The 12,059-nt window shown below is 35.6% G+C and overlaps 1 protein-coding gene across 1 annotated transcript; it reads right to left on the bottom strand.

Annotated features, from left to right (window-relative positions):
- Positions 1-382: 382 nt before the first annotated feature.
- Positions 383-3,705, bottom strand: LOC136205445 (uncharacterized). The gene is made up of 5 exons (XM_065996042.1): positions 3,527-3,705; positions 2,193-3,035; positions 1,999-2,093; positions 876-1,901; positions 383-784 (listed from the first exon to the last, which is right to left on the bottom strand). The coding sequence occupies exons 2-5, from the start codon at positions 3,016-3,018 to the stop codon at positions 755-757; spliced, it is 1,977 nt and encodes a 658-aa protein (XP_065852114.1). The 5' UTR covers positions 3,019-3,035; positions 3,527-3,705; the 3' UTR covers positions 383-754.
- Between the last annotated feature and the right edge of the window lie 8,354 nt (positions 3,706-12,059).

Genomic DNA, 12,059 nt, shown 5'->3' with positions numbered 1-12,059 from the left:
CCCATTCCTAGTGATGGTGTGCTGAATTTATATATATATTCCATTCAAATCCCCTCTTGACCCTTAAATCATTCAAATCCCCTCTTGACCCTTAAATCCCCATTCCCAGTGATGGTGTATTTAAATATGGGGAATAATGGGGTTTGGAACTTTAGAACCGTTTGTTTTATCTACGGTAAAAACGGAGATTTCCTACTTTTGTAAAAGGTTGCTTTTAGATGTAAAAGGCAAACAAGAGATCATTAACCAAACATTTAAAACTCTCCCCTTTGAAATGAAAAAATAAACAGGAGCATGAAAATAGCTACCAAACACCCCCTTAGATAGATAGGATTAATGTAATATAAAAGATTGAAACATCTACTTAACACGCTATAAGCAGTTCAAGATTCAATCCATCCTTTTTCATCCATTATTCCTCCAAATTCAAATACACTTAACAGTACCTCTCTCTCTCTCTCTCTCTCTCTCTCTCTCTCTACAATAAGTTGAGCTCTTCTTTTAGTTTGCTTTACAGAAAATTCACAATCAGGAACTTATAAAGGAAGATTTACAAGAAAATAACTGATCCCAACTATAAAAATGGATGTGAATTATTGGTCATTTTGATTTACAGTTGTCAAGTGTATATATACCAATCCTTATAAGCAGTCCCAAAACAGAAACAAACTATAAAGAAGATGGCAGAAGCTTTTGATAAGCCGGCAAACCATGTCGTTGAAAGTACATTGCACTGCCAATGAATTTTTGCAATCTAAACTTCAGGTATTGTTGAAAGTAATTCCTGATGATACACAGATTATAACCAATAACATTAGCATAAATCAGTCTACACCCGACAGAGATAAATACATGTTAGGACAGCAGAATTTTACCTCAGAATATCTCAAATGCCCATGTTGAACTTTAGCAGTTTTCACAATTGTTTCCCACTTTGAATCAGGGGACTCAATTTTGGAAGCCTCAACTCTGGGATGTAAGTTCAACCCCAGAGAAGACCTCGAAGCTGTATGCTTTGTCGAAACAGCCGGTAAGGCACGCTTTAGCCAAGATTCTGATGGAGATTTCGGCAAAGGCAGGGGAAGTGGAAGCTGAGATTTTTGCACACTGCAGCCTTTCGAAATCTCTTCATCACTTAATTTCATGTGAAGCAATTGCTTCTCTAAATTACTATCTACATCATCACCCACTTTTTTGCTTTGCATGTTCAAAGGATCCACTTTTAGGCTTTCTTCTGATGTTGAGATGTCTGTAAGGTCTTGGTTGTGCTTGGAATTCATCGAAACCATTTTTATATCATGCATGGATCTGTCTGATAACGATATAAGACCAGAATTAGCAGACTCCAGACTTTTTGATAGCATATTTTCCTTGTCCCTTGCAGCAGTACCAAGCTCATCCTCTTGAAATGAAGAATAAGTGGAAGTCGTTTCTTCAACTTCCCCATTTCTAGTGACATCATCTCTTCTGTGTTCATTTATGCCTTTCATATCTGAAGAACTTGAATTTGAAACTTGAGGTTTCAGCATATGTTCAGAATCTATGTACAGAGTTTTCTCAACCAGAGGACTAGAAGAAGCTGATTCCCATTCATCGCTCTCACTCGTCAAAAATTCTCGGAAAACCTTGCCACCATTGACACAAGAATTAGCTACAGAATCCTTGGACTTTTCAGGAATCCCTAAAAATCCTTTTTCTTCAGTAATAGTTGGTATAGAGAATTTGTCCTTGTAAGGCAATGGGACATTACCCTGCAAACGCTTGTACAAAGAAGATCCATCTAATTCTTTTTCATAACTTCTGCAATGAATTTTATTTGATTGACTTTTCTGCTCATTTTGCATCCCTTTTGTTTGGAGCACATGAATTGATGCCTGCTTATGTATGTCATCCTGATTATGCTAACCAAAATACATATGAAAAGAAGGCAGTATTATTAATAGTTGTATAACATGATAGTGAGACAAATTGTGTGAAGTATGACTGAAACAAGCATACCTCATTACCATTTTCAGGGCAATATACAGCATGCGAAGATCTAACTTTTGTCATATTAGATGATAACATGGGTGCCTGGATCTGTTTCCTCATACCTGGTACAGGATTCAAAATACAAAAGGAGTTCCGTAAGCATAACCGAGGGAAAAACCCGCAAACTTTAACAGATGAGTTATCTTGTTCATCATAATCACCATCTTCCTCTTCTGTTTCTTCCTCTCCATTACAATGGGGACAATGTGGTACATTAGTCAGTCTTCTGCCTTCATTGAATGGATGTCGTTTTTCCATTGTCAACAATTTGCTTGCCGTTCTTGGTTGTTCTTGCGGAACAGGTTGCTTCCTAGTAGAATATTGAGGAGTTTCTGAAGCCATTGCCTTTGCTGCAGGAAGGAATCGACCCATCATGAAATCCCGAGTTTGCTGATCGGTTGAGGAAGTACCCCATTGTTTTATATCAGGACCATCCAACCCACTCACACCACTTACGCTGCAATTTAAAAAGAATGATTCACTCCGGGAAAGAGCCTCAAGTGCATCTACATAGGCTTCATGATCATCCTCTGAACCAAGAACATCGGTCTCCTCTGTTCCATCTCCAGAGATCTCTTCAGTTTCATTTTTATCCAACAATGGAGCACTTTGAGACCCCAAAAGATCGCTTTTTGTTTCAGAATGAGAAACTGCTGTAGCTTCAAAAGCTTGTCTATGACTATCAGCGTTTAAAGATCGTCCAGGCCGTCCAGGCGGAAGTCTTGGAGCGGCAGGAGCATGTTGAGGGTCAAAAGTTTGTGGTTTAGTTTCATATTTGGGTCTTCCAGGGCTTTGCTCCCACACAAAAGGAACAGTTCCAGGATTCCTCACCGGACCTGATCTCAATTCTGATTTGTAAACAGGGGGCACTCTGGGGAAAGCCTTTTCAGTTTTCCTTTTGTTTTCAGTTTCTGCCTTGGATACTGTTGGTGAAAATCTCCTCACAGACAGAAGTGGCCGATTAAAATCCAATTGCTTTCCTTCCATCAGATTACAATTTGTTTCTGCAAAAGATTGCTTTTCAATCAAATCTAATCTATTCTAGGTCACCTTCAGAAACAATAAACAAAGTTCCTAAAACTGGAATTCCCAAAGCTAATCATTCAAGAAAAAAGAACGAAAACAGCACACTTCAACGTTTCACTTTCTTCACTCAATCAAATCAGAACAAACAGCTAAAAAAAAACCCAAATAGCAATAGGGGTTTAGGGTTTTCTGTCAAATTCTCAACTATTTCATTGCACAAAGTCAAATAACAAGATTCCACATCCAATGAAAAGGCAGAAGTCCAAAATGAACACTATAACTAGTGCAGATTCAGTGGTGAAGCCAAATCAAGTTGCCATCATGTTCAAAATGTAACAAAAGATGAATAAAGTAGTAGCAAGAAATGCATCAGAAAATGGAAAGAAACCAAATAATTGCTCCATAGTTTTCTTGGAATCCAATAATTAAAAAATTTCGACAATGAAGAATGAGGGGGAGACAGTAGTACCTTGTGAGGAAGAAATAGATGGTCGATCCAGACTCCAATTATTTGATGAAATGAGAAAGAGAGGAATCAATGAGAAGAATGAGGAAGAAAGAATAAAATGAAAGAGGGGAGAAGGGAGAAGTGAAGGAGAAGGGGATAAACTAGTTAACACGCTTATTATTAGTATGAGTTTGGTTTTTAGCTCTCAAGTGGGAGATACCAAAAAGCTTAAATTATTAATTAAAATATTAAAGTAGGATTATGATTTGTTAATAAAGATGCACTTGTTACTTGGAAACATGTGAAATCAATAATTGAAAAAAGGAAAAAAAGCTATTTAAAACACATTTCCATACACAGCATTACAACTATAAAAGTCTTTTAACTTTATTTTCTCTCTCTTCCCATTGATTGCATAATTAATAGAGAGACTGAATTACATCATTTTACTTCCTTTTACATTTAGCTTTCCTATATTCTTTACATTTAACTTCATTGCTTGGAATCCGTGATCGATTGGATTGGTAAATGTGAAAGATAATCTTCTATTCTCATTGTTTTTTTAACAAAATTTGATTTATTTTCAGGGAAATGGTACCAAAATAGTTTTAAAAGTTGTTAGGAAAGTAGTATTAATTTACCCTAACATATAAAATCTGCCTCATTTGAATATCAATATATGTGAAATTATGAACCGTTTTTTTATATACTGTTTGATGTTGGAAAAAACTGTTTTTAAAAAAGCAGAGGTTTTCTGTTTTTGTAAAAGACTACTTTCAGGTGTAAAAAACAAACATGAGATCATTAGCCAAACATCTCAAATTTTTTAGAGTTAATTATAAATAACTACCATGTGGTTTGACCAATTTGCGATGTGGTAGGTGTGATATTTTTTTTGCAAACACCTCATGTGGTTGTCACCGTTAGCAAAATCAAAGCAAATGGATGAAAAGTGTTAAGATGATGACGTGGAAGAGAGTTAATTTGGGGAAAACGAATTTTATTTTATTTTTTATTATTTTTTGTTCTCCCTCTCCTCTCTCCTTCTTCTTCCATCTTCTTCTTCAATCTTCTTTATCTTCTTCTTTCATTGTTCTTCGTCATCTTATTCTTCTTTTTCCTCCTCATCCTCCTCTCTTTTTTTCTTCTTCTTCCTCCTCTGTCTCTTCTTCTTCCTTTTTTTTCTTTTTTCTTTTTCTATTTTTTTTAAATTCTGGAATTTCCAGACGTTTGGGAATTTCAGAATTTTTTTTTAAAAAAGAAGAAGAAGAAGAAGAAGAAGAAATGAGGAGGAGGAAGAACAACAATGGAAGAAATGAGGAGGAGAGAGAGAAGGAAGAAGAAGAAGAAGGTCAACTAAAAAAGTTAAAAAAACAAGTCAAATTTTTTTCTCGAAAATGCCGCTTTAATTTAACAGAATTTTTACCGTTGCCTTGATTTTGCTAACGGTGACAACCACATGGAGGTGTTTGCAAAAAAAAAAATACCACATGTACCACATTACAAATCGGCCAAACCACAGGGTAGTTATTTGTAATTAACCCAATTTTCTATTTTAAAGTGAAAAGACAAACAAGAGCATGAAAATGAACAACCAAACACCATCTATATAATTATAGGTTTGGATAATGGAACTTGACACAAACATACCTGTTGTTAACCTAAGTTTCATTATCAATGATTATAATTGCACCATTTCACAAACGTTCAGAATAAAATAATGTTATCTTGTATGTTGGGGCTAGATTGACTTTTCTCCAAAATCTTAAAACTATTTTGATACCAATATTTTTCTTTATGGTTATCTCAATCTTTTATTCCAAAACAAATTAATGGAGATGTGAGAACCTGCGATGACCTTCGGAGTTCGGGATTCACATGCTCGGGGAACGGTCCCTGGAAACACTCCAACGCACAAGTCAGCATTAACTCTAAAAAGAGAGTGTGTGAGTAGAGAAAGAGAAACTAGGCGGACCTCCTTATTATGGATTGTGGCTTTATATAAAGTTGTCTGACTAGGTCGGGTCCGCTTTATAGGTTTGTACCTGATTTGTCATTTCTAGGCCAGTGCCTTAAATGTGCTTAGACTAGGTTTAGTGGGCTTGGCCCACATTCCTCATCAAGTAGTCCCCCCCCCCTTTTAAAGAACCCTAGACTGGAGGCTCTTCAGTTTCTCATTGATTGGTTATGGTGATGTAAAGACTCTTCATTCCATATATCCACTCTTCCACTACATAGGAAAAAGAAGTGTTCTGTGTCCGAGATCATGGAACCGAGTTCCTTTTCAAAGGGTAAAAATCGTTGCATCAAAAAGTACAAGATTTATAACATCATGGCTTGGTTAAGCACTTTGTCTTGCCTTCTTAGCTTTTTTCTTTTGATAGGAGGATCAGGCCCTACGTACTTCTAGGTACCCTAGATCACACATAAAAATTTCTTCAACTGGTATAGATGAACTGGTATGTTTAGTGGATTACCTTCTTGGTCGACAATAGAACTGCAGGCACGGACTTGAGCGAACCATTTCATGTGAGCTGCTACTCGGACGTATGTGATTGCCTAGCGTAGTGTCAGTGTTGATTTTGAAAAGGTTGATGGGATATGTCTGATTGAGTGTTGGCGAAGCAAAGTTTCGGGCATAAGTTGGAGGATCATTCGTGGAATGGTTGCGCGTCTTTAGATGGTTCGTTCACCGAACGAGTTAGTAACGGATGAGGGGGACCGTTCACGAAATGTTGCAACGGTTTACTTGATGAGTTCTTCGTGGGATGAACTAGAGGTTTGATCGATGGGTCATTCGCGAAACAAGGTGATGACATATTTTTAGGATCGTTCACGGAACGATGGGGAAGTTTGCTTTATGAGTGGCCTGTCGAATACATTGGAGGTTTGACTGATAGGTCATTCACGGAGCGAGGTGATAACATACTTATGGGATCGTTCTTGGAATGATGGGAAAGTTTGCTTGATGAGTGGTCCGCAAATATGTCTGAGAGCTTGGTATCTATAGGTGGGGGACAGTTTGAGGAATTGGAAGAGTTTCTTAGGTCGCCGCAATGATGGTTCTGACAAGCATTAAATGTGGCATGATGTCAATGACTGCCAATCTTGCCAAATGTCGATTCGTCTCTAAGTGAAGGAATTTTTGGCGTTTCTTTATGTCATTTTTCTTCTATAAAAGGGACTTGCTTTGCATTTCTGTCAGTTCTTCCTTTTGGCAAAAGTATTTCTCGTATATTTCTTTGCAAAGAGATTGTTGCTCCTTCTGAGGTGCCTGCATTTTTCATTCGGAAGTTGATGTGTGTGTCTACTGGTTCGTTCGAAGGTGCTTGTTAGCGAAGAGCAATTTGTTCAAGATGTTTGGTTGGTATCGCTTATTAGTGGAGAGGTTGGTTTCATCTTCTTGATAGCCTTCTTTTGATGCATTTATCGAATTCTTAGAGTCTGCAATAGTTGTGTTAGGGGTGGAGTGTTTTCTCTGATTAGTATGTCTGCTGAGTCAAGTCAGGGAATGGTGGTGAAGTTGGTCGTTGTTACTCCTAGTGATTTTATGCTAGTCGATTCTAGTTGAGTTCGTCAAAGAAAGTGAAAGGCTCACAGGGTTAAGTCAACTAGGGAGGGTACGTCAGGAGTTAAGAAAACTCGAGTGCGAGGCAGTCCAGTCATAAAGTTGCCTCCTTCATTTGCTAGGCCCACAAGTGGTGTGAGGCCGAGTAAACTTGAGTTTATTTTAAGAGTGCTTGCCTACCTGGTGAGTGACGACGAGATGTTGGGGACTCTTTACGAACAGATGATTAAGAAGGTCTAGCCTCGGGGTGCTGGGACACCAAGGTCAGATGATCCCTATTATAATACGATTATCAGACTGAAGGTGATGGAGAGTATATGCTTGGAGGAGGCGGATATCATCATCATACAGAAGGATATAGAGGCACTATCGGTATCGTATCGGCTTGAAGAGCCGTATGAGCTGACTACTTTAGAAAATGAGGCGAGGGTGAATGATCCTATGGAGCCTAATGAAATTATCGTTTATGTGGAGCAGTTAGAGGTTGGGATGCTTTTGTCATTGCTTTCTTTCTTTGTAGAGGTGATGTGGGAATTTAATTTGTGCGCCGGATAGATGCAACTTAACAAGGTGGCAGATGATGGTGGGGTTTTATTCTTTGTTTTGTTCTTCTGGTTATCGGGCAACTGGTCTTATATTTCGAAAGTTTTTCAAGCCGATGAATGGGTCAAGATCGCATCATGTGAGTTTTTCGCATGCGAAGTTTAATGTGAGTGGTGGACCTATCGGATAAGTTGCCAAAGTAGAAGCATCATTTTCTAAAGGTGTCTCTAAAGAATTGGGAGTTTCCATTTTAAGTGAGGTAGAATACGGAGTCAACGGATTCCTCAAGGTGGTTGATGGCATATATAGAATCAGTGGTATCTGGCACACTTAATTGGTTGGTTGCAACATACACTAACCAAATGGATGGTTTTGTCCCAATTTACAATGAGCGATATGATGGAACTTGAGTCAATTACGGTCGAAGTGGTTGTTAATGGTGTCTTAGGAGTGGTGACTTTATTAGTTTGTGAACTTTATGCATGTCTTTTGCTTTGCATATGTGATTGAATTTTGGTAATGACATCCGCTTTTGTATGTGCGGCGCCAGCAAGTAACCAAGTCAGTATGGACTTTGATTATATGGAATTTGTCACTAAGTTTCTTTTGCCGGTCGCAGCTTACTAGGCTGCGCCCGGGTCCATGTCTTCTTTTGATACGCTTGATGATGCAGTGGAATAATGTTAGCACTATCAGGTTAGCTCTTGCTCCCCAAATTAGAATGATTGTGTTGAAAGAGTCATCTCCGAGAGATTTGTGGAAGAAGTTGGAAAGCACTTATTTGTCAAAGTCGTTGGCTAGCCGGTTGTGACTGAAGATGGATCTATACATGACGGGTGTCGAAGCTACCAAAAATAATTATATCTTCACAACACTCACTAACATATTTTTAATAGAGGAAGTTAAGGTCTAACCCAAGGGATTAACACCGATTTGATTTCAGTTATAACCAAGTAAATAACAACATTAAATAATGGGAGATTTGAATAGATGGATCAACTAAGTTAACAAAAATAACAAAATCAGAATCGAAATCGAAATTGAATGTAATAAATGAAGAACTTCAACTAAGGGATTCTCAGGCAAGGAATTCAATCAGTATTGATCATTGACAGAAAGGATCACTCTTCAAAGTTGCATATCAGATTAGTTTGGATTATTCTTCTGAATTATTGAATTAGTTGAGTAAGACTATAACTAATCCTTAATTAATAAATAACATTACCTCAGCGGCTAAGATTCAATCCGTTAACAATATTATGAAATAAAAGAACTTAATCTAAGCCAACCGATTCTCGACGATATTGATTTAGAAACTTAATTAATTATTCACTTGATATGATAAAGTTGAACTTATACGTATTAATTAATGTCACGTGGAGGGATTTCAGTTTGTCAATCTGATTTATCTCCAAATACAATCTAAGATTCGACTTTATAATATCATTCACTACTTGTTTTGATTCAACTAAACAATGACTCTTTGATTCCCTAGTCTAATCAAATAATTGTATGTTAATTTAATCAATGAACAATTGGTCATCATTATTCAAATATAAAATAACATTTGGGATAAGATCCCTAAACACATTGAATAAATAAATGATACGGAATAAAGAAGAATGGTAGAAGTAAAACAGTCTCACAATACTTGAGAAATCTTGCTCTTGAATTAAACCTTGACTGAGAATAGAGATTTAGCTATGAATAGTCATGAAGAACAATATTTTTCTGTTGTAGAGAGAACCCAAAAAGAAGAACTAAAAGCTAAAAGTAAAACTGAATACCCAAACATAAAGTCTGATGTTTAAGTAATAAAAATCCCTCCCTAAAAGATAGCTAAAAAGAATAAGTAAAATGATAGAGTATTAATAACAATAGAAATCCTTCCTAATCTGTCATATCTTCTAATTTCGTACATGCTTAGTCATCTCTAACTATTCAGGTTCATTCTTGATAGAATAGGAGAAGAATCCTTATCAATTCAGAAATCTGCATTGAATCCTTAGTCTTGGGCAAGACTAACTCTCCCTTCATTTTAGCTCCTCCAATTCAGCTCCAAATTCCCTTCTAGTCCAAATTTGTTTCAAGTTAAGTCCAATTCTGTTCTTTTTAATCACATGAGTCCTGTTGAGATAGCGCATACCAAAACAAGCAATAACACCCAAAATAATAACTAAATTAACTAAATAACTAAGTAGTCATGTTGAATTGGACACTTATTAATACACACTCGAAATGGACAAAGGAAGTAATATTCTTAACCACATTAATAACTTTAATCAATAGGTCTCAACTATTGAGATTGGGAGAGAAGATTAAGGATGAAAAGCAGCCATTGCTCTTGTTAATGTCATTACCTAGATCCTTCAAGTCGTTGGTGAAAATGATGTTAGTGGGGAAAAACACATTTCCTAAAATACTCATGGCCACAGAGAATGGAGAAAGAGGGAGAAGCTACAATAAGGGTGACCATGGTGGAAGATCCAAATCTCGCCAGAAGGATATGAGTACTGTTTAGTGCTTTTATTATGTAAACATCGTTCATATGCAATCCCATTGTCCACAGTTCAAAAAGGAATTGAAGAGTCTACAAGAAATGATGAAGGATAATGGAAAGGTTGGTAATTCCTCCACTAATGTGGTTGAAGATTGTGATTTACTGCTAACTACTGCAAATGATCTTGTTTAAGATCGTTTTGGTTGGGTGTTACATTTGTTGCTAATGTTCATATCTTATTAAAACTCTTTAAATTGGAGTGTTGAAAAACTTAACTAAATTAATCCATCACTTACCGTACTCATTCTTTACACCTCAAAACAAACACTTACCTTCCAATGTACCTTACCTTATTTTAGGAAACCTTAAAACAAATATAACTTTAGAGTTGTATCCTGACCATGACTTACTATCATCCTAATAGGTTTAGAAACTAGCATCTGATTGCATCTGAGTAGCATTCGACTCTTAATTCTCCTCCCCATATATTAAAAACATTTTTTAGTCATTCTCAAATAATTAAGAATGTTCTTAAATGTTAAGTGCATAAGCAATATTAGTTTTTTTACATAACATGCGTACATGATTGATCCTATGAAATTGGCATACATAATAATCTTGTGATCTCGTTCTACATCCTTCTCAGGAGACTATTTAGTAAAAAGTATTATCCAATCTGACATAGGTACCGATCTCTTCTTGAATTGATTCATTATAAACCTCTTTAGCACGTTATTTACGTATGTAGATTGGGTGAGTCAGTCTATTCGGTCTCTCTCTATAGATCTTTGTAGCGAAGAAAATTTTGATTTTGTAGCAGTGCAAACTGCGATCCTCGTTTTGTAACGAAAAATTCATAACTAAGCATTGATTTCAAAAATTGTAACCAAATGTAAGTATTCTTCCAATAATTTACCCAATTACACTTTTAAAAAAATAATTAAAAAAATCGATTTCAGCAAGTTTAAAGGAATAAGGTACCAAAATAGACCTAAGATTTTTTTGGAGAATATAAATTTAGGATCCACGTATAAAATAGCATCAATGTAGGCTTAACCTTTACAAAATAGTACCAATTAAGGTCTCGATAACGAAATATGACATATCATTCATATTGATACAGTTTACAACTGTCATCTATTTGTAATTGTTGCTTCAAGTTGTGCAAAAACCGTCCCCAATTGCATGAATGATGTGTCACGTTTCAGTATCGATGCCTAAATTAATACTCCATCTGATGCACAATATATGTTTTTTAAAGTTAAAGCATCAGAATGAAGAAATGTAATTAATTTTAACTAAAAACCTTTGTTAACATTGTATTAATTATATCCACTAATTATTTTTATCTATTCTCAAAGTAAAAATACAACTTAAATTGGGGTATATTTGATAAAAAGAAATTAATGTATATCGATTGAATCAAAACGTTATGTGTTATGGAACAACCAAAATTCTGTAAAAATCCACCTATTTTAGAACGAAGGGAGTACTATTTTGTAAAATTTTAAGCTATATTGATGTTATTTTGTACGAGAAGCCTAAATTGATACTCTTCTAAAAACCTTAAGTCTATTTTAATTCCTTATCGCTAGTTTAAATTAATAGTTTTCCCCTTTTATACCATGTTTAGCCAAATTAGAAGAAAATATCATCAATTTAAAATTACCAATTTACCATGTATCTATGTACATAATATTCGTGAAGATCTTATTGTAATAAGGGAAAAAAAAATCGTAATTTGCTCTATTTACAAATAGATGTATATGGTTTAAAAATTTACAAATAGAGGTATGTGATATGTTTCTTTTTACAAAACAAATATTTAAAGTTACATTGTTAAGTTCTGATAAAAATCAAAAACATTTTTTATTTTTTGAAATTACATTTTATATATTGACAAAACACAAACTCCAAAATCAAATTTAAACCGTGTAAAATAA

Source organism: Euphorbia lathyris, chromosome 1 (genome assembly GCF_963576675.1).
Source record: "Euphorbia lathyris chromosome 1, ddEupLath1.1, whole genome shotgun sequence".
Classification (NCBI taxonomy): domain Eukaryota; kingdom Viridiplantae; phylum Streptophyta; class Magnoliopsida; order Malpighiales; family Euphorbiaceae; genus Euphorbia; species Euphorbia lathyris.
Note: the sequence above shows the minus strand (reverse complement) of the source record. Positions and strands in the feature narration are given on the sequence as shown.